Source organism: Boleophthalmus pectinirostris, unplaced genomic scaffold (genome assembly GCF_026225935.1).
Source record: "Boleophthalmus pectinirostris isolate CB_2022bp ecotype Guang Dong unplaced genomic scaffold, ASM2622593v1 HiC_scaffold_2825, whole genome shotgun sequence".
NCBI classification, from domain to species: Eukaryota; Metazoa; Chordata; class Actinopteri; order Gobiiformes; family Gobiidae; genus Boleophthalmus; species Boleophthalmus pectinirostris.
Window position 1 is genome coordinate 53,629 of NW_026571290.1, and position 21,372 is coordinate 75,000.

Below are 21,372 nucleotides of genomic sequence, written 5' to 3' on the forward strand. Positions count from 1 at the left end.
ACAAGTAACTACGATTCCCGTCTCATTTTACAATGCACATTTGTCTGACCAACCTATTCAATCACTCAATGAACTTCTCCATATCGAAGGTGCGGCAGGTCAAAATGTCCCTTATCTTGGATATGTTGAGACAACAATCACATTTCCAGAAGATTTCCTCGGGAGCAAGTTCTCAATGCAAACTTTAGCACTTGTCATCCCCGATGTCCGACCCAATTTCCCAAACTCTGTGTTAATTGGCATGAACACCCTTGAAGCTTTGTACGATCAGTTCTCCACCAGTGATTCATCCACCTTCCAACCCAGCTCCTATGGTTATAAAGTTGTTCTAAAAACTCTTCAACTGACGTGCCAGAAGGACTGCAACAGCAACCTTGGACTTGTTACTCTCTGCAGTAGGACACCTGTGGTCATTCCGGCAGGCCATACAGTCATTGTCGAGGGCTCTGCCAAAGTTTCTGCACCCAGATCCCAACAGTCTGCTATCCTTCAGCATCCGGAAAGAGGCCTCCCGAGTGCTTTATGTGTGAGCAACTGTCTTGTTGATCTACCATCTCGTTCACCCTACAAGTTACCTGTCATTGTGAAGAACGAATCGGGGCAGGACGTAACGATACCACCATCAGCTGTCATTGCAGAACTTGAAGCTGTCGATTGTACCATCCTCTCTCTCCCACCTACTCCAGCTGCCTCCACTACATCACTATTCAATCAACCGCGCTTTATGGACATCATACAACCTCAAAATAATTCATACTGGACTTTGAAGTAGTTTGGACTCTGTTCACACCCTGGGCAACCAGACCCAGTTCGCAAGGACATTTAACTGAATTGTTTGATTTTTGTTGCTGCAGCTATTGTATATTTTGTTGTCTCACTTTCTACCTGTATAATACACTTTATTCATTTTCAACAAATCCCATGTCTCAATTTACTGCCCCTGCCTCCAGTAGCCTTACTTAGAATCTTCTGATCATTCAACTTTGCTAATTACACATAATAGTCATAACAGTTATTACATGATCATAACACAGTTACTACATGGTTATTACAGTTACAATCATTTCATATTCGTTACACTTTTATTACCTAAGTAATAAGCAACACTTGTTACAAACAGATGAGAACAGGACACAGTGACACTTGTTTTTCTTGAAGCAGAACTTCAGTGTCCAGTCCAAACTGAGGCTGTTGGAGGAACTGAACACAGCCCAAGTCTGATGTTTGTCCTGACGAGACCCGAGTGACTCTTCATTTACAAAGCCACACTGAGGAACCTTCTGGGTTCCCTTTGTAAAGATTGTAAAAGTGTGTTTTTCTTGACAGATGCAGATGGTTTTCTAATGTGACTCTTTGTGATTTGTGTGTTTTTGTGTTGTTGTGTTGCTGCTCCTTGGACACGTGTCTCTTGAAAAAGAGCTTCTGAATCTCAGTGGGACGTCCTGGTTCAATAAAGGTCAAATCAAATCAAGTGTTTCCTCACACGCAGCCAAAATGAGCCGTTTGTTTGTGTCAGTGGAAGTTGATGATGGGCCTCCTGAGGACCTTCACTTGTTTGTAAAGACGATGTGTCTGATCACATCAGTGTCTCCGCTTCACTCAAGTGAAGAGACGCCACACACTCTTTTTTACACTAAATGTCTTCAGTCCAGGAACAATTCATATAAAAGGCCACGACTTCTTTGTGAAGTTTAGGCTTCTTTTTGATTTGTGGCTTTGGAGACAAACTTGTTCCCAGAATGTTTGATTTGACTGAAAGTGTCACAGCTGTAGACAAACTCACACAAACAAGACACAAAAACCACCGGAGTCGACTCAGGAGTTGAATAAACTTCAACAGAATCTGAAAGCTTTATAATCCAGGCAGCTCTGGAAAATGGAACAACAGATGTAGAACAAGGCAGATTATTGTCCACATATGTCCACAATAGAACTGGGACAGTTTCTGTCAATAAAACACTAAAGAACATTTCAGGGAAAAAGAAAAAGTGTTTCTGAATCCAAGAATGGTTTAGTGGGTGTAGAGTCCCACATCTTCTCTCCCTGTTTCACTCTTGGAAGATTTTCTTCATTGGTTTAAAAATGTTTAAGGATTATTTTAAAATGAATTGAAATTGTTAGAACTTTGTACAATTTGCTAAAATATATAACAGCAAAAGGAGAAATTCAATTTGTCGACTGGATAAAAGTTTATTTGGCTGAATCTGTTCCTCAGTTGGTCCAAGCTGCTTCTTCAGTTCTGTCAGACTCTGGTGACTCTTCCTTATATCTGCAGGAGGAGCAAACTACACTGAAACTCCTCTGGAACTAACACACACTGTTTACAGTTTGTGTTTGTCAGGCCTGTTGACCTGTACACCTCTGGTCCTGACCTGACTCCACCTGTTGTTCTTGTTTGTTTTGTTGGAGGTTTGAGGTTGGACGTGTAAACAGGAGACAGATGGAGTCTGAGTTCTGTTCTCTGTTCTTTTCAGATCAACTGAGACTCAGACTCCATCATCTCCAGTGTGGTTAGTTTCAGAGGAGTTTCAGTGTAGTTTGCTCCTCCTGCAGATATAAGGAAGAGTCACCAGAGTCTGACAGAACTGAAGAAGCAGCTTGGACCAACTGAGAAACACATTTGACCAAAACTAACTTTTGTCCACTTCACAAATTGAATTTCTCCTTGTGTTGTGGATTCTCCAGGACGACTGAGGGATTTTTCACAAAAATATATAATAATAAAAACAGAAAATGCCTCAAAAGAAAATAAAAGTGTCTGTCTCTGTGACGCTCACAGTTCTTTCAGAACAAACTCTGACACTGACCAGAGTCAAGTCCAGGTAAAGTCCCAGTTTGTCAGAGATCATCAGTGACTCTGTCTGAAGGAGACTCTGTGGACACAACATCAGGAGGAGCTCAGGTCCACCAGAGTCACAGAGGAACCTGGAAACCACAGTCTAAACCCTGGAATCAGAGGCTCAGAGAAGGACGAGGAGAAGGTGTGGATGTGGAACAGTTCTTCATCAGAGGAGATCTGATAGAAGGACAGAGCTCCAGCCTCAGAGTCCAGGAACACGCCCACTCTGCCCGAGGACACGCCCCCTTCACCAGAGGACACGCCCCCTCTCTCTGAGTGACAGGAGTCAGTGAGTCGTGTCATGATACAGTTGTGACGGACAGAGTATCTTCCATCATTATAGATCCACAGACTCCAGGAGTGATCATTGTTTCCAAACCAACTCTCTTTTGTGTTTCGTTTGATCTTTCTGTAACTCACTGATATTTCAACCATCCCGCTCCAGTTCACCTCCCAGTAACAGCGCCCCCTCAGGCCAGTGCAGCTCAGGACCTGATAGTTAAAGCCTGTGAACCTGTCCTCATGATCTGGATACTTCTGCTTCTCGTTCATCTTCACAAGTGTCACAGTTCGATGGTGGTCAGACATCCTCAGGCGTCTGTGAGCTGAGTTTGGGTCCAGAGAGACGTCACAGGAGTCTGAAACACAAACATGTGAATGTGAGGAGAATGTTCATGTGTGAAAGCATCAGTGGACGTAGAGCTGGAGGCGTTTACAGGAGCCACAAAGAGTTTAGTCTTTAGTGTCATGGGCTTTATTGGACACCACGTGGATCTGCTGACTCAGATAAACCACTCAGGGTTCAAGAGTTTGTTCAACTGAGCTGATGCTTCTACAGATGTTCTCTCTGTGTCTGTAGGTTCTCCACAGACCTGGAGTCGTGTCAGCGTGAACGTTCTCCACAGACCTGGAGTCGTGTCAGCGTGAACGTTCTCCACAGACCTGGAGTCGTGTCAGCGTGAACGTTCTCCACAGACCTGGAGTCGTGTCAGCGTGAACGTTCTCCACAGACCTGGAGTCGTGTCAGCGTGAACGTTCTCCACAGACCTGGAGTCGTGTCAGTGTGAAAGGTGAGTCCAGTCCCACGTTAAAGTCACAACATGTTTATTTCATGTTTCTGTCATTGTGATTCTCTTATTAAGACACAAAACAAGACTCACACTTCCTCAGATCTGAGAGTTTACGCAGCTCTGCCCCATCCAACCTGAAACACACAAGTCCAGTTTAGACCAGACCAGGACCAGACCAGGACCAGACCAGGACCAGACCAGACCAGACCAGACCAGACCAGGACCAGACCAGACCAGACCAGACCAGGACCAGACCAGACCAGACCAGACCAGACCAGACCAGACCAGACCAGGACCAGACCAGGACCAGACCAGACCAGACCAGACCAGGACCAGACCAGACCAGACCAGACCAGGACCAGGACCAGACCAGGACCAGACCAGGACCAGGACCAGGACCAGGACTAGACCAGGACCAGACCAGTTTTTTTTTGCTTTGTTTTCTTTTAATTTAAAATATTGAGTAAAATAAACTCACGTTTCTTTGTTTGAGGTTTTCTCCACAGGTTCTTCTCTCATGTTCTTCTGTGTCTCCTCCACCAGACTGTGGTGGTTCATCTCGTTCAGACAGTGGAGCAGGTTCAGACTTTTCTCCTCAGACAGACCCTCTTCATCCAGCTTCTGTTTGATGAACTCATGTGTTTTCTGCTTTTTATTGTTCCAAGACAACAGACGATGGAACAGGTTCTGATTGGTCCGATCACCTTTTGTCTGAATCACCAGACCCTGCAGCAGGTTCTGATTGGTCGGCAGAGACAGCCCCAGGAGGAAGCGCAGGAACAGGTCCAGGTGTCCGTTTGGACTCTGTAAGGCCTGGTCCACAGCAGAGCGGTAGAAGGCCTCAGGGTCTGGACTCTCAGAGGAGTGTGGTGTCTCCAGCAGGTTCTCTCCAGAGCTGTAGAAGGTCAGATGGACGTGAAGAGCAGCCAGAAACTCCTGCACACTCAGATGGATGAAGCAGTAGACCTTGTCCTGGTACAGGCCTGGCTCCTCTCTAAAGACCTGTGTGAACACTCCGGAGTACACTGAGGCCGCTGCAGCGTCCAGCCCACACTCGCTCAGGTCACTCTCGTAGAAGATCAGGTTTCCTTTCTGCAGCTGCTCAAAGGCCACTTTTCCCAGAGACTTCACCATCTCCCTGGTCTCTGGAGTCCAGTGAAGGTCCTCCCCTGATCCCTGCTGATACTTGATGTTCTGGACTTTGGCCTGCACCACCAGGAAGTGGACGTACATCTGTGTGAGAGTCCGGGGCAGCTCTGGTTCTGTTTGTTCCAGAAGCTTCTGTAGAACCTTGGAGAGGATCCAGCAGAAGATCGGGATGTGGCTCATGATGTGGAGGCTGCGGACGCTCTTGATGTGGGAGATGACGACCGTGGCCTGGTCTCTGAACCTCTTCCTGAAGTACTGCTCCTTCTGCGGGTCGGCGAACCCTCGCACCTCTGTCACCATGGAGACGCACTCAGCAGGGATCTGATTGGCCGCGGCGGGGCGCGTGGTTATCCAGAGGAGAGCGGAGGGAAGCAGGCTCCCCCTGATGAGGTTCACCAGCAGCACGTGCACTGAGGCGGACTCTGTGGGGTCGCTCAGGACCCGGGTTCGGCCGAAGTCCAGAGGAAGTCTGCACTCGTCCAGACCGTCAAAGATGAAGAGCACCTGGAGCTGTTGGAAGCTGCACAGATCTTTGGATGGACTGAAGAAGTGGTGCAGCAGCTCCACCAGGCTGAACTGTGTGTCTCTGAGCACGTTCAGATCTCTGAAAGTGAAGGGGAACAGCAGCTGGAGGTCCTGGTGGGCCCGGCCTTCAGCCCAGTCCAGACTCAACTTCTGAGTCAGCACTGTTTTCCCCACGCCGGCCACGCCCTTCGTCAGCACTAATCTGATTGGCTGTGGTGAATGTGGGCGGGGTTTAAACATGTCCTGACATGGGACAGTCGTCTCATCGGCCGCTCTCCTGGACTGTGTCTCCATGTGTAGGACCTCATGTTCCTGGTGGTTCTGTCCAGAGTCTCCCACAGTGATGCAGAGCTCTATGAAGCCTTCATCAAACTCCATCTTCTCTGTGGTTCCTCTGATGTTCTCTGTGAGGAACTTAAACTTCTGTGTCAGTGTGGACTTCATCTCCTCCGAGCTCCTCCTGATGATCTCTGTGAGGACACAAACAGAACATGAGACTCATCAGTTTGTCTTTAAGCGTGGACATGGCACTGACACGTGGATCTGTGCGCTGAACCAGATCTTGGAGAAATAGAACTCCCAGGGTTCCACCGTATTCATGTGTCTCATGGACGCGTCTAAAGCCTCTGATCAGATGAACCACAGAAAACTCTTCAACAAATCATCAAACCCAAAAGGTTTTGTAGTGAAATGTGTGTAAAGTGTCTTTAGCTCCTGTGCTGCTGGAGTTTACCTTCAGGAGCTCCAACATTGTCCTGCAGCAGGTTCTCCAGAACAGCAGGGTCTCCTCTTTCCTCAAGGGAACTGGAAATGAAGAAGAAAAAGGTTTTGCTCAATAGTTTGATTGTGATTTTAAAGTGAGAACAGAACAAGACACTGTGGTCCCTCATGTGTCCAGTCGTGCTCCATGGAGATTGGACCATTATTTTGTAGATTCAGCTCAAATGTTTCACACTTACGTTTGTTGTTCTTCTGCAGCTCCATTTTGGGCCTGAAAAATAAAATCAAAGTTGGTTTGAACTTGTTTCTTTCTCTAATGTTTCTGTTGTGATTCTAGAAATGAATTTTCTCCAGTCTGATCCCCACAACATTTGAAACGACCAAAGGAGCAAAATGAAACTCCAGAGTGAATACATGAGTGTTAAACTGCTCTACTCCAGAGTGAATACATGAGTGTTAAACTGCTCTACTCCAGAGTGAATACATGAGTGTTAAACTGCTCTACTCCAGAGTGAATACATGAGTTTAACTCTACTCCAGAGTGTAAAACTGTCTACTCCAGAGTGAATACATGAGTGCTGCTCTACTCCAGAGTGAATACATGAGTGTTAAACTGCTCTACTCCAGAGTGAATACATGAGTGTTAAACTGTTCTACTCCAGAGTGAACATGAGTGTTAAACAGAGAGTGAATACATGAGTGTTAAACTGCTCTACTCCAGAGTGAATACATGAGTGTTAAACTCTACTCCAGAGTGAATACTGAGTGTTAAACTGCTCTACAGAGTGATACATGAGTGTTAAACTGCTCTACTCCAGAGTGAATACATGAGTGTAAACTGTTACTCCAGAGTGAATACAGAGTGAAAACTGCTTACTCAGAGAAAACACTGTTAAACTGTTACAGAGACAGAGTGTTAAACACTCTACAGACATTTCTACTCCAGAGTGAATACATGAGTGTTAAACAGCTCTACAGACAAAACAGCTCTACTCCAGCCAGAGACGACACAGCACAGACAGACATGACACAGCTGTACCCCAGGGGCACCTGCAGGGCCCCAGGGCCCTCTGCTGTGGGACACCAACACATGTGGAGATCAGACAGGGTCTACTGCACCTGTCACTGCACCTGTCACTGCACCTGTCACTGCACTGCACCTCCTGTGCTCACTGCTCCTGTCACTGCTCCTGCTCCAACCTCAGAGTTCAGTTTAAACACACTGAGACGTTTTGACGTGCGCACAAAAGAACCGCCTCAGATATTTTCTATGAATGTGTCACATGTGTCACACCTGTCAGACTCACCTGTAGACTCACCTGTCAGACTCACCTGTCAGACTCACCTGCCTCCTTTGTGCGTCCCAGTTGTGTGCTGGAGATGTAGTTTTTGTTGCTGCGTGTGGACTTCACACAGGTACTCGCCTCCTGCTCTGGGCTCAGCTCCTTCAGACTCAGAGCGCCTGACTCTGACAGGCGCTCCACAAACGGCCTCCAGGGGGCGCCGTAGGTCACGTCCGCTCCGCTCCGGCTCAGGACGCTCTGGACGCGGTTGAAGGTCCAACTCAGGCTCTTGACTGGAGCAGACGGAGCAGAAGAGGAGGAGCAGGGCAGAGTCACGTCTGAGGACATCTCCACTGGAGCTGAGGAAGAACACACACAAGTGAGACAGGAGCAGACAGGAGCAGACAGGAGCAGACACACAGTGAGGACAGGAGCAGACAGGAGCAGACACACAAGTGAGGACAGACAGGAGCAGACAGGAGCAGACAGGAGCAGACAGACAAGGAGGACAGGAGCAGACAGAGGAGCAGACAGGAGCAGACACACAAGTGAGGACAGGAGCAGACAGGAGCAGACACACAAGTGAGGACAGGAGCAGACAGGAGCAGACAGGAGCAGACTCACGGTTCAGGCTGTAGGTGGCGCTCTTCCAGCTGTGGGTCGTGCTGATGTTACAGGTGAACCTCTGAGGGGGGCGGAGCTCCAGGGCGAGCGAGCTGCTGACGGAGTAGAGCTGATCCCCCATTGGCCGCGTCTGGGTTTGGTGGGCGGAGTCAGGGGTCCAGGTCACGGCGGGCTGAGGGTAGATGCCCTCAGAGCTGCAGACCAGAACGTCTCCTTTAAGCTCCAAGTGCAGGAACGACACGGGACCTGAAGGGGGCGCCACAGGAAAACACAGAGACATAAAGACACAGAGACACTGAAGTCCTATGAACAAGTCCTGGAGACAGTGACACTTGGAGAGGAACGTCCTCCTGATCTGAACCTCACTCATGTTCTGTTATTGGTGGAACCATTTCCAAGTGTCACGATACGATATCGTCACGTAACGTTGACGATATCGTTCGTGACACTTGGAAATGGTTCCACCAATAACAGAACATGAGTGAGGTTCAGATCAGGAGGACGTTCCTCTCCAAGTGTCACTGTCTCCAGGACTTGTTCATAGGACTTCAGTGTCTCTGTGTCTTTATGTCTCTGTGTTTCCTGTGGCGCCCCCCCTTCAGGTCCCGTGTCGTTCCTGCACTTGGAGCTTAAAGGAGACGTTCTGGTCTGCAGCTCTGAGGGCATCTACCCTCAGCCCGCCGTGACCTGGACCCCTGACTCCGCCCACCAAACCCAGACGCGGCCAATGGGGGATCAGCTCTACTCCGTCAGCAGCTCGCTCGCCCTGGAGCTCCGCCCCCCTCAGAGGTTCACCTGTAACATCAGCACGACCCACAGCTGGAAGAGCGCCACCTACAGCCTGAACCGTGAGTCTGCTCCTGTCTGCTCCTGTCTGCTCCTGTCTGCTCCTGTCCTCACTTGTGTGTCTGCTCCTGTCTGCTCCTGTCTGCTCCTGTCCTCACTTGTGTGTCTGCTCCTGTCTGCTCCTGTCTGCTCCTGTCTGCTCTCACTTGTGTGTCTGCTCCTGTCTGCTCCTGTCTCCTGTCCTCACTTGTGTGTCTGCTCCTGTCTGCTCCTGTCCTCACTTGTGTGTCTGCTCCTGTCTGCTCCTGTCTGCTCCTGTCCTCACTTGTGTGTGTTCTTCCTCAGCTCCAGTGGAGATGTCCTCAGACGTGACTCTGCCCTGCTCCTCCTCTTCTGCTCCGTCTGCTCCAGTCAAGAGCCTGAGTTGGACCTTCAACCGCGTCCAGAGCGTCCTGAGCCGGAGCGGAGCGGACGTGACCTACGGCGCCCCCTGGAGGCCGTTTGTGGAGCGCCTGTCAGAGTCAGGCGCTCTGAGTCTGAAGGAGCTGAGCCCAGAGCAGGAGGGCGAGTACCTGTGTGAAGTCCACACGCAGCAACAAAACTACATCTCCAGCACACAACTGGGACGCACAAAGGAGGCAGGTGAGTCTGACAGGTGAGTCTGACAGGTGAGTCTGACAGGTGAGTCTGACAGGTGAGACACATTCATAGAAAAATATCTGAGGCGGTTCTTTTGTCGCACGTCAAAACGTCTCAGTGTGTTAAACTGAACTCTGAGGTTGGAGCAGGAGCAGTGACAGGAGCAGTGACAGGTGCAGTGACAGGTGCAGTGACAGGTGCACAGGTGACAGTGCAGCAGCAGTGACAGGTGAGTGACAGTGCAGTGCAGTGACAGTGCAGTGACAGGTGCAGTAGACCTGTCTGATCTCCACATGTGTTGGTGTCCCACAGCAGAGGGCCCTGGGGCCCCTGCAGCTGTGATCGGAGTCTCAGTGTGTGTGGTCCTCGTCCTGGCTGGAGTCGTGGTTTTCTTCCTGTGGAAACGTCGACAGAACAAAAAGGTGAAACCAGTTTAACACTCATGTATTCACTCTGGAGTAGAGCAGTTTAACACTCATGTATTCACTCTGGAGTAGAGCAGTTTAACACTCATGTATTCACTCTGGAGTAGAGCAGTTTAACACTCATGTATTCACTCTGGAGTAGAGCAGTTTAACACTCATGTATTCACTCTGGAGTAGAGCAGTTTAACACTCATGTATTCACTCTGGAGTAGAGCAGTTTAACACTCATGTATTCACTCTGGAGTAGAGCAGTTTAACACTCATGTATTCACTCTGGAGTAGAGCTGTTTAACACTCATGTATTCACTCTGGAGTAGAGCTGTTTAACACTCATGTATTCACTCTGGAGTAGAGCTGTTTAACACTCATGTATTCACTCTGGAGTAGAGCTGTTTAACACTCATGTATTCACTCTGGAGTAGAGCAGTTTAACACTCATGTATTCACTCTGGAGTAGAGCAGTTTAAACACTCATGTATTCACTCTGGAGTAGAGCAGTTTAACACTCATGTATTCACTCTGGAGTAGAGCAGTTTAACACTCATGTATTCACTCTGGAGTAGAGCAGTTTAACACTCATGTATTCACTCTGGAGTAGAGCAGTTTAACACTCATGTATTCACTCTGGAGTAGAGCAGTTTAACACTCATGTATTCACTCTGGAGTAGAGCAGTTTTTAACACTCATGTATTCACTCTGGAGTAGAGCAGTTTAACACTCATGTATTCACTCTGGAGTAGAGCAGTTTAACACTCATGTATTCACTCTGTACAACACTCATGTATTCACTCTGGAGTAGAGCAGCAGTTTAACACTCATGTATTCACTCTGGAGTAGAGCAGTTTAATCTGGAGCAGTTTAACACACTCTGGATAGAGCAGTTCATTCATAGAGCTTTATAGTATTCACTCTGGATAGAGCAGTTTAACACTCATGTATTCACTCTGGAGTAGAGCAGTTTAACACTCATGTATTCACTCTGGAGTAGAGCAGTTTAACACTCATGTATTCACTCTGGAGAGAGTAGAGCAGTTTAACACTCATGTATTCACTCTGGAGTTTCATTTTGCTCCTTTGGTCGTTTCAAATGTTGTGGGGATCAGACTGGAGAAAATTCATTTCTAGAATCACAACAGAAACATTAGAGAAAGAAACAAGTTCAAACCAACTTTGATTTTATTTTTCAGGCCCAAAATGGAGCTGCAGAAGAACAACAAACGTAAGTGTGAAACATTTGAGCTGAATCTACAAAATAATGGTCCAATCTCCATGGAGCACGACTGGACACATGAGGGACCACAGTGTCTTGTTCTGTTCTCACTTTAAAATCACAATCAAACTATTGAGCAAAACCTTTTCTTCTTCATTTCCAGTTCCCTTGAGGAAAGAGGAGACCCTGCTGTTCTGGAGAACCTGCTGCAGGACAATGTTGGAGCTCCTGAAGGTAAACTCCAGCAGCACAGGAGCTAAAGACACTTTACACACATTTCACTACAAAACCTTTTGGGTTTGATGATTTGTTGAAGAGTTTTCTGTGGTTCATCTGATCAGAGGCTTTAGACGCGTCCATGAGACACATGAATACGGTGGAACCCTGGGAGTTCTATTTCTCCAAGATCTGGTTCAGCGCACAGATCCACGTGTCAGTGCCATGTCCACGCTTAAAGACAAACTGATGAGTCTCATGTTCTGTTTGTGTCCTCACAGAGATCATCAGGAGGAGCTCGGAGGAGATGAAGTCCACACTGACACAGAAGTTTAAGTTCCTCACAGAGAACATCAGAGGAACCACAGAGAAGATGGAGTTTGATGAAGGCTTCATAGAGCTCTGCATCACTGTGGGAGACTCTGGACAGAACCACCAGGAACATGAGGTCCTACACATGGAGACACAGTCCAGGAGAGCGGCCGATGAGACGACTGTCCCATGTCAGGACATGTTTAAACCCCGCCCACATTCACCACAGCCAATCAGATTAGTGCTGACGAAGGGCGTGGCCGGCGTGGGGAAAACAGTGCTGACTCAGAAGTTGAGTCTGGACTGGGCTGAAGGCCGGGCCCACCAGGACCTCCAGCTGCTGTTCCCCTTCACTTTCAGAGATCTGAACGTGCTCAGAGACACACAGTTCAGCCTGGTGGAGCTGCTGCACCACTTCTTCAGTCCATCCAAAGATCTCTGCAGCTTCCAACAGCTCCAGGTGCTCTTCATCTTTGACGGTCTGGACGAGTGCAGACTTCCTCTGGACTTCGGCCGAACCCGGGTCCTGAGCGACCCCACAGAGTCCGCCTCAGTGCACGTGCTGCTGGTGAACCTCATCAGGGGGAGCCTGCTTCCCTCCGCTCTCCTCTGGATAACCACGCGCCCCGCCGCGGCCAATCAGATCCCTGCTGAGTGCGTCTCCATGGTGACAGAGGTGCGAGGGTTCGCCGACCCGCAGAAGGAGCAGTACTTCAGGAAGAGGTTCAGAGACCAGGCCACGGTCGTCATCTCCCACATCAAGAGCGCGTCCGCAGCCTCCACATCATGAGCCACATCCCGATCTTCTGCTGGATCCTCTCCAAGGTTCTACAGAAGCTTCTGGAACAAACAGAACCAGAGCTGCCCCGGACTCTCACACAGATGTACGTCCACTTCCTGGTGGTGCAGGCCAAAGTCCAGAACATCAAGTATCAGCAGGGATCAGGGGAGGACCTTCACTGGACTCCAGAGACCAGGGAGATGGTGAAGTCTCTGGGAAAAGTGGCCTTTGAGCAGCTGCAGAAAGGAAACCTGATCTTCTACGAGAGTGACCTGAGCGAGTGTGGGCTGGACGCTGCAGCGGCCTCAGTGTACTCCGGAGTGTTCACACAGGTCTTTAGAGAGGAGCCAGGCCTGTACCAGGACAAGGTCTACTGCTTCATCCATCTGAGTGTGCAGGAGTTTCTGGCTGCTCTTCACGTCCATCAGACCTTCTACAGCTCTGGAGAGAACCTGCTGGAGACACCACACTCCTCTGAGAGTCCAGACCCTGAGGCCTTCTACCGCTCTGCTGTGGACCAGGCCTTACAGAGTCCAAACGGACACCTGGACCTGTTCCTGCGCTTCCTCCTGGGGCTGTCTCTGCCGACCAATCAGAACCTGCTGCAGGGTCTGCTGATTCAGACAAAAGGTGATCGGACCAATCAGAACCTGCTCCATCATCTGTTGCCTTGGAAAAATAAAAAGCAGAAAACACATGAGTTCATCAAACAGAAGCTGGATGAAGAGGGTCTGTCTGAGGAGAAAAGTCTGAACCTGCTCCACTGTCTGAACGAGATGAACCACCACAGTCTGGTGCAGGAGAAACAGAAGAACATGAGAGAAGAACCTGTGGAGAAAACCTCAAACAAAGAAACGTGAGTTTATTTTACTCAATATTTTAAATTAAAAGAAAACAAAGCAAACAAAACTGTCTGTCAGGTGTAGTCCTGGTCCTTGGTCTGGTCCTGGTCTGGTCCTGGTCCTGGTCCTGGTCTGGTCCTGGTCTGGTCCTGGTCTGGTCCTGGTCTGGTCCTGGTCCTGGTCCTGGTCTGGTCTGGTCTGGTCCTGGTCTGGTCTGGTCTGAAACTGGACTTGTGTGTTTCAGGTTGGATGGGGCAGAGCTGCGTAAACTCTCAGATCTGAGGAAGTGTGAGTCTTGTTTTGTGTCTTAATAAGAGAATCACAATGACAGAAACATGAAATAAACATGTTGTGACTTTAACGTGGGACTGGACTCACCTTTCACACTGACACGACTCCAGGTCTGTGGGAGAACGTTCACGCTGACACGACTCCAGGTCTGTGGAGAACGTTCACGCTGACACGACTCCAGGTCTGTGGAGAACGTTCACGCTGACACGACTCCAGGTCTGTGGAGAACGTTCACGCTGACACGACTCCAGGTCTGTGGAGAACGTTCACGCTGACACGACTCCAGGTCTGTGGAGAACCTACAGACACAGAGAGAACATCTGTAGAAGCATCAGCTCAGTTGAACAAACTCTTGAACCCTGAGTGGTTTATCTGAGTCAGCAGATCCACGTGGTGTCCAATAAAGCCCATGACACTAAAGACTAAACTCTTTGTGGCTCCTGTAAACGCCTCCAGCTCTACGTCCACTGATGCTTTCACACATGAACATTCTCCTCACATTCACATGTTTGTGTTTTCAGACTCCTGTGACGTCTCTCTGGACCCAAACTCAGCTCACAGACGCCTGAGGATGTCTGACCACCATCGAACTGTGACACTTGTGAAGGAGGAGCAGAAGTATCCAGATCATGAGGACAGGTTCACAGACTCGTACTATCAGGTCCTGAGCTGCACTGGCCTGAGGGGGCGCTGTTACTGGGAGGTGAACTGGAGCGGGGGGGTTTGTAATAGCAGCGAGTTACAGAAAGATCAGACGAAGAGGAACAGAGAGTGGTTTGGAAACAATGATCACTCCTGGAGTCTGTGGATCTACAGTGATGGATACTCTGTCCTTCACAACAGCAACATGACACGACTCACTGACTCCTGTCACTCAGAGAGAGGGGGCGTGTCCTCTGGTGAAGGGGGCGTGTCCTCGGGCAGAGTGGGCGTGTTCCTGGACTCTGAGGCTGGAGCTCTGTCCTTCTATCAGATCTCCTCTGATGAAGAACTGTTCCACATCCACACCTTCTCCTCGTCCTTCTCTGAGCCTCTGTTTCCAGGGTTTAGACTGGTGACTGAAGGTTCCTCTGTGACTCTGGTGGACCTGAGCTCCTCCTGATGTTGTGTCCACAGAGTCTCCTTCAGACAGAGTCACTGATGATCTCTGACAAACTGGGACTTTACCTGGACTTGACTCTGGTCAGTGTCAGAGTTTGTTCTGAAAGAACTGTGAGCGTCACAGAGACAGACACTTTTATTTTCTTTTGAGGCATTTTCTGTTTTTATTATTATATATTTTTGTGAAAAATCCCTCAGTCGTCCTGGGAGAATCCACAACACAAGGAGAAATTCAATTTGTGAAGTGGACAAAAGTTAGTTTGGTCAAATGTGTTTCTCAGTTGGTCCAAGCTGCTTCTTCAGTTCTGTCAGACTCTGGTGACTCTTCCTTATATCTGCAGGAGGAGCAAACTACACTGAAACTCCTCTGGAACTAACACACACTGTTACACACACCTGGGTCACTGACAGTGGAGTCTGAGATCTGTTTGAGAGTCTGAAAGAAAAGAAGAAACAGACTCAGACTCCATCTGTCTCCTGTTTACACGTCCAACCTCAAACCTCCAACAAAACAAACAAGAACAACAGGTGGAGTCAGGTCAGGACCAGAGGTGTACAGGTCAACAGGCCTGACAAACACAAACTGTAAACAGTGTGTGTTAGTTCCAGAGGAGTTTCAGTGTAGTTTGCTCCTCCTGCAGATATAAGGAAGAGTCACCAGAGTCTGACAGAACTGAAGAAGCAGCTTGGACCAACTGAGGAACAGATTCAGCCAAATAAACTTTTATCCAGTCGACAAATTGAATTTCTCCTTTTGCTGTTATATATTTTAGCAAATTGTACAAAGTTCTAACAATTTCAATTCATTTTAAAATAATCCTTAAACATTTTTAAACCAATGAAGAAAATCTTCCAAGAGTGAAACAGGGAGAGAAGATGTGGGACTCTACACCCACTAAACCATTCTTGGATTCAGAAACACTTTTTCTTTTTCCCTGAAATGTTCTTTAGTGTTTTATTGACAGAAACTGTCCCAGTTCTATTGTGGACATATGTGGACAATAATCTGCCTTGTTCTACATCTGTTGTTCCATTTTCCAGAGCTGCCTGGATTATAAAGCTTTCAGATTCTGTTGAAGTTTATTCAACTCCTGAGTCGACTCCGGTGGTTTTTGTGTCTTGTTTGTGTGAGTTTGTCTACAGCTGTGACACTTTCAGTCAAATCAAACATTCTGGGAACAAGTTTGTCTCCAAAGCCACAAATCAAAAAGAAGCCTAAACTTCACAAAGAAGTCGTGGCCTTTTATATGAATTGTTCCTGGACTGAAGACATTTAGTGTAAAAAAGAGTGTGTGGCGTCTCTTCACTTGAGTGAAGCGGAGACACTGATGTGATCAGACACATCGTCTTTACAAACAAGTGAAGGTCCTCAGGAGGCCCATCATCAACTTCCACTGACACAAACAAACGGCTCATTTTGGCTGCGTGTGAGGAAACACTTGATTTGATTTGACCTTTATTGAACCAGGACGTCCCACTGAGATTCAGAAGCTCTTTTTCAAGAGACACGTGTCCAAGGAGCAGCAACACAACAACACAAAACACACAAATCACAAAGAGTCACATTAGAAAACCATCTGCATCTGTCAAGAAAAACACACTTTTACAATCTTTACAAAGGGAACCCAGAAGGTTCCTCAGTGTGGCTTTGTAAATGAAGAGTCACTCGGGTCTCGTCAGGACAAACATCAGACTTGGGCTGTGTTCAGTTCCTCCAACAGCCTCAGTTTGGACTGGACACTGAAGTTCTGCTTCAAGAAAAACAAGTGTCACTGTGTCCTGTTCTCATCTGTTTGTAACAAGTGTTTGCTTATTACTTAGGTAATAAAAGTGTAACGAATATGAAATGATTGTAACTGTAATAACCATGTAGTAACTGTGTTATGATCATGTAATAACTGATGATTATTATGTGTAATTAGCAAAGTTGAATGATCAGAAGATTCTAAGTAAGGCTACTGGAGGCAGAGGCAGTAAATTGAGACATGGGATTTGTTGAAAATGAATAAAGTGTATTATACAGGTAGAAAGTGAGACAACAAAATATACAACAGCTGCAGCAACAAAAATCAAACAATTCAGTTAAATGTCCTTGCGAAACTGGGTCTGGTTGCCCAGGGTGTGAACAGAGTCCAAACTACTTCAAAGTCCAGTATGAATTATTTTGAGGTTGTATGATGTCCATAAAGCGCGGTTGATTGAATGGTTATGTAGTGGAGGCAGCTGGAGTAGGTGGGAGAGAGAGGATGGTACAATCGACAGCTTCAAGTTCGGCAATGACAGCTGATGGTGGTATCGTTACGTCCTGCCCCGATTCGTTCTTAACAACGACAGGTAACTTGTAGGGTGAACGAGATGGTAGATCAACAAGACAGTTGCTCACACATAAAGCACTCGGGAGGCCTCTTTCCGGATGCTGAAGGATAGCAGACTGTTGGGATCTGGGTGCAGAAACTTTGGCAGAGCCCTCGACAATGACTGTATGGCCTGCCGGAATGACCACAGGTGTCCTACTGCAGAGAGTAACAAGTCCAAGGTTGCTGTGGCAGTCCTTCTGGCACGTCAGTTGAAGAGTTTTTAGAACAACTTTATAACCATAGGAGCTGGGTTGGAAGGTGGATGAATCACTGGTGGAGAACTGATCGTACAAAGCTTCAAGGGTGTTCATGCCGATTAACACAGAGTTTGGGAAATTTGGTCGGACATCGGGGATGACAAGTGCTAAAGTTTGCATTGAGAACTTGCTCCCAAGGAAATCTTCTGGAAATGTGATTGTTGTCTCAACATACCCAAGATAAGGGACATTTTGACCTGCCGCACCTTCGATATGGAGAAGTTCATTGAGTGAGTGAATAGGTTGGTCAGACAGAATGTTCACTTGTAAAATGAGACGGGAATCGTGGTTACTTGTGAACCGGTATCGAGCAGACTTTGACAGAGTTGGCCAGCGACTGTGACTTCCGCTGTGCATCTGGAACCGATCAATCCTTTGGGTAATCTTTTCTTTGCATGGATGCGTGATTGTAACTCTGCACACCGGACAGGTTTCTTGACGGGACGGGGTTGGTCCAGTATAGTTCCTGATTGTCCCACAGCAGGAACTGGATCTAGTTTAAATGTCCGTCGGTACTTGGTTTCTGCCATCTCTGTTTACTGTTGTACAGTTTCCGCTTTTGACTCACTAAAGTCGGATTTGGGTTATTCATGCACTGTGGCTTGATATGTCCATCTTCCCCGCAGCGGAAGCAAAAACCAGGCTTTGGAGAAGTGGACGTAGCAGGGTTATTGGTTCGTGATGCAGAACGTGGTGGATGGTGACTCCGATTTGCAGTTAGGGATGCAAGTTGCTTTTGAATATTTAACATTTGTTCAGTTAATTGTTTGGTCAGTGTGGTCAAGGCTGCACACAAGTTGGACTCTTCTTCTGGCTCTACCAGTTGTGCATGGCTTGCGACTTTATGCTTTGGGCCTAAATGCTGCTTCATTCGGACTGACTTGGCTGCATCTTGGTCCTCTTCAGTGCGTAGCAGCAGTAGAAACTCTGGAAATGGAGGTGGATTATTTTTCTTCTGCTTCAGCTGCAGCTCCACAATCAGATTGTTGTCCCAACAGCCTCGACAGAATTGGGTCAAGAGACATTTATTCACATCCTTTACATAAACTCCCCTTTTCACAGCGTGTTGCAGAGTGACTTGGAGACGTTGCAGGTAAGTGGATGGTTTTTCACCAGCATCTTGGTAAGTATCAAGGAATTTTGCATAAAGTTCATCGCCGTCCTGCACTGTGCCATACGCCGAGTCGAGTTGTTCCAAATATATCTCTGGAGGTGTTGCAGAACTGAGATGTTTAACCATATCCGCAGCTGGAGGCAATAGACTGTCACAGATTAACCTGGTGCGCTGAAGAACAGATATTGCTGGGTCTTTCAGGATTAGTTCAACACCAGATTGCCACGTTTCATAGTCTGTCTCATGAGCTGGTCTGGGCACTTTTCCAGAGAAAGTTCTCAAGCGATGTGATGGAGGGTAGTGCAGGGAATGATCTCCGCTCCTGACAACATGTTCCACAACATACCGTTGGACATCCGGGGGATTCAAGTCACTTGGTGTCATGTGGATTGTGGGTTGTCTCTCTCTGCCTTGCGTGTTCTCAGCTGTGCTTGAGGAAGTGGGTCTTGGGGATCTTTGAACTTGTAGGAGGGCTTTGAGGTTGCTTAATCTGGACATGATCGGTCGGTAGTGAGGGGTTGGCCGGCTCTGGTTGAAGTTCAGCAATGGACTGACTTAATTGAAGCATCATATCTTGTAGAACTTCTGCATACGGTTTGCCAGATTGTTTTGCTACAGTTTTAAGTTCAGACAAATATGACTGAGTCTTCGAACCACAAAGCTTGGATGCATAAATGTCAGATAAACTTTCAATGTAGAATTTGTTGCCTGTGTCGGATGTGTAAGTATAAGGTAATGGAGGTAGTTTTCTTAACGCAGCACCAGACACGAAATTCAAAAACTGTACGCTCATAAAACTCGGATTCAATTTCACCTATGGGTATCTTACGATTGATTTCCCCATACTGGCTTAAAAATTCTGTGACATCATTACACAACGATGGATCAGTAGCCCCGTCTACTAGAACTGCATTTGGAATGTTAACCCCAAGCGTTTCAAAAACCTCCATAACTGAACTGGTAAGAGTACAACAATTTACTATACCACTGCCCTCCTGGCTAGCTCGCCAAATTATGTAACAAGTGTTTGCTTATTACTTAGGTAATAAAAGTGTAACGAATATGAAATGATTGTAACTGTAATAACCATGTAGTAACTGTGTTATGATCATGTAATAACTGTTATGACTATTATGTGTAATTAGCAAAGTTGAATGATCAGAAGATTCTAAGTAAGGCTACTGGAGGCAGGGGCAGTAAATTGAGACATGGGATTAGTGGAAAATGAATAAAGTGTATTATACAGGAAGTAAGTGAGACAACAAAATATACAACAGCTGCAGCAACAAAAATCAAACAACTCAGTTAAATGTCCTTGTGAACTGGGTCTGGTTGCCCAGGGTGTAAACAGAGTCCAAACTACTTCAAAGTCCAGTATGAATTATTTTGAGGTTGTATGATGTCCATAAAGCGCGGTTGATTGAATAGTTTCGTAGTGGAGGCAGCTGGAGTAGGTGGGAGACAGACGACAGGCGGTTAGCCTCCTACCAGACCGGAGCTCTCAAAAGGACAGTTCCTCACTCGCCATCAATTTGAACCCAAGTTTGGGCACCTGGCCTGTGTGCACATTAACAAAAGGCCTCTTAGAACATATTTTCAGTTAGCGTTAGCATTGACATTAACATTACAAGAGTTCATAAGTGAATCAGTCACAAGATACAACTAATCATGTGGAGCACATGTTAGCATTAGCATGCTAGCTGTTTAGCATGCTAATGCTAAGCTAACATGGACATATGATACATAGAGCAAGACATAGGGCATATGACAAAATGGCTAACCTTAGCATTAGCATGCTAGCTCTAGCATTAGCACTAGCAGACAAAGCCACAAGAACAAAAGCCATTAAATAAATCAATAAACAGGGTTCACTTCTAACTTACCAGTTCAGCAGTGTTTTAGTGTATTGAAAGCACACGTGACAATGTTGCATACCGGGTCTGGTTCTAAAAGACGTGAATGGTGAAGTTAAAAAAATGGGAACATGAGAATTTGAAATGAAACAGTGTAGATGTACTGACCTTCAAGCTCTGTCCCCTGGCTCCTCTCCCACACAACTGAGGAGAGAGAAGTCAGGACCTTATATACTCTGACTGGGGATGTGTGATTGGATAATTGGTGAAATGGGCGGTGTGATGGGTGGTGACAAATCATGGTGGAGAGGGGAAAACCTGGATTGGATCTGGATAAGGGAATTGAACTTTACCCTGGTTACATGTTGCACATCAGTCCCATCAGTTGGAGATGTTCCATCTTAAAGCAGAAGTGGGTGAATGTGCACGGGGAGGTCAACACAGAGAGCAAAAGTCTGAACATGGACTCAGTGGAATGTTCCACAGTGACACTTTAGCAGAACAAAGACAGAGTGTTGGATGGTTTGATGGGGAGGGGCCCTGCAGAGTCTCGGTGCAGCAGCAGCTCTGGGGACGCCTCTTTCCTCATGTGTCCATGTTGTTCTGGACGAGTCGCCCCAACAAACTGAGGCCAAAGGTCAAAGGTCACAACATTTCATCTGTTTGTTTTACTGGAAGAAAACTGGAGATGAGCAGCTGGAGGTGGAACCAACCAAATATTAGATCAAACTTTCAATTTTAACTCCTTAAATTATAGTTTTGACACCAAAAGCCTCAAATGATGCATGAAAAAAATGAAACCAAGAGTTTTTTTCTTGATCTTTCAAGTCATTTGACTTTGTTTGTGTTTGGATTCTCAGAGTCTGTGGCTCCTCGAGAAAACACCCAGATCATTTGAACCTCAAATCTGTGTCTCTGTCCTTCAGTCTGGACTCATGTGGACAAATGTGTTTCTACTGAGAGAATCTTGTCATGGAA

The 21,372-nt window shown here is 47.1% G+C and overlaps 3 protein-coding genes across 3 annotated transcripts; 1 reads left to right on the forward strand and 2 right to left on the reverse strand.

The window, feature by feature from the left end:
• Window positions 1–2,887: 2,887 nt before the first annotated feature.
• Window positions 2,888–6,670, reverse strand: LOC129410888 (protein NLRC3-like). The gene is made up of 5 exons (XM_055159858.1): window positions 6,543–6,670; window positions 6,317–6,387; window positions 4,388–6,053; window positions 4,000–4,043; window positions 2,888–3,477 (listed from the first exon to the last, which is right to left on the reverse strand). The coding sequence occupies exons 3-5, from the start codon at window positions 6,025–6,027 to the stop codon at window positions 2,888–2,890; spliced, it is 2,274 nt and encodes a 757-aa protein (XP_055015833.1). The 5' UTR covers window positions 6,028–6,053; window positions 6,317–6,387; window positions 6,543–6,670.
• LOC129410889 (uncharacterized) lies at window positions 6,291–8,580 on the reverse strand. The gene is made up of 4 exons (XM_055159859.1): window positions 8,211–8,580; window positions 7,649–7,945; window positions 7,343–7,376; window positions 6,291–6,387 (listed from the first exon to the last, which is right to left on the reverse strand). Exons 1-4 carry the CDS (start codon window positions 8,578–8,580, stop codon window positions 6,291–6,293), a joined length of 798 nt encoding a protein of 265 aa, XP_055015834.1.
• A 107-nt stretch (window positions 8,581–8,687) lies between these two features.
• On the forward strand, window positions 8,688–12,588 carry LOC129410890 (NACHT, LRR and PYD domains-containing protein 3-like). Its single transcript, XM_055159860.1, has 7 exons — window positions 8,688–8,733; window positions 8,813–9,058; window positions 9,342–9,638; window positions 9,948–10,057; window positions 11,248–11,279; window positions 11,434–11,504; window positions 11,768–12,588. The coding sequence occupies exons 1-7, from the start codon at window positions 8,688–8,690 to the stop codon at window positions 12,586–12,588; spliced, it is 1,623 nt and encodes a 540-aa protein (XP_055015835.1).
• Window positions 12,589–21,372: the final 8,784 nt, after the last annotated feature.

Coding starts and splice junctions, on each gene's coding strand:
- LOC129410888 (XM_055159858.1), bottom strand. CDS start 6,027: ATGAAGTCCACACTGACACAGAAGTTTAAGTTCCTCACAGAGAACATC. Junction 4,044..4,387: donor AAAACCTCAAACAAAGAAAC/GTGAGTTTATTT, acceptor TGTGTGTTTCAG/GTTGGATGGGGCAGAGCTGC. Junction 3,478..3,999: donor ACTCTCAGATCTGAGGAAGT/GTGAGTCTTGTT, acceptor TTTGTGTTTCAG/ACTCCTGTGACGTCTCTCTG.
- LOC129410889 (XM_055159859.1), bottom strand. CDS start 8,580: ATGAGTGAGGTTCAGATCAGGAGGACGTTCCTCTCCAAGTGTCACTGT. Junction 7,377..7,648: donor GGGACGCACAAAGGAGGCAG/GTGAGTCTGACA, acceptor GGTGTCCCACAG/CAGAGGGCCCTGGGGCCCTG. Junction 6,388..7,342: donor GCCCTGCAGGTGCCCCTGGG/GTACAGCTGTGT, acceptor CTTCATTTCCAG/TTCCCTTGAGGAAAGAGGAG.
- LOC129410890 (XM_055159860.1), top strand. CDS start 8,688: ATGAGTGAGGTTCAGATCAGGAGGACGTTCCTCTCCAAGTGTCACT. Junction 8,734..8,812: donor GTTCCTCTCCAAGTGTCACT/GTCTCCAGGACT, acceptor CCCCCCCTTCAG/GTCCCGTGTCGTTCCTGCAC. Junction 11,505..11,767: donor CAATGTTGGAGCTCCTGAAG/GTAAACTCCAGC, acceptor GTGTCCTCACAG/AGATCATCAGGAGGAGCTCG.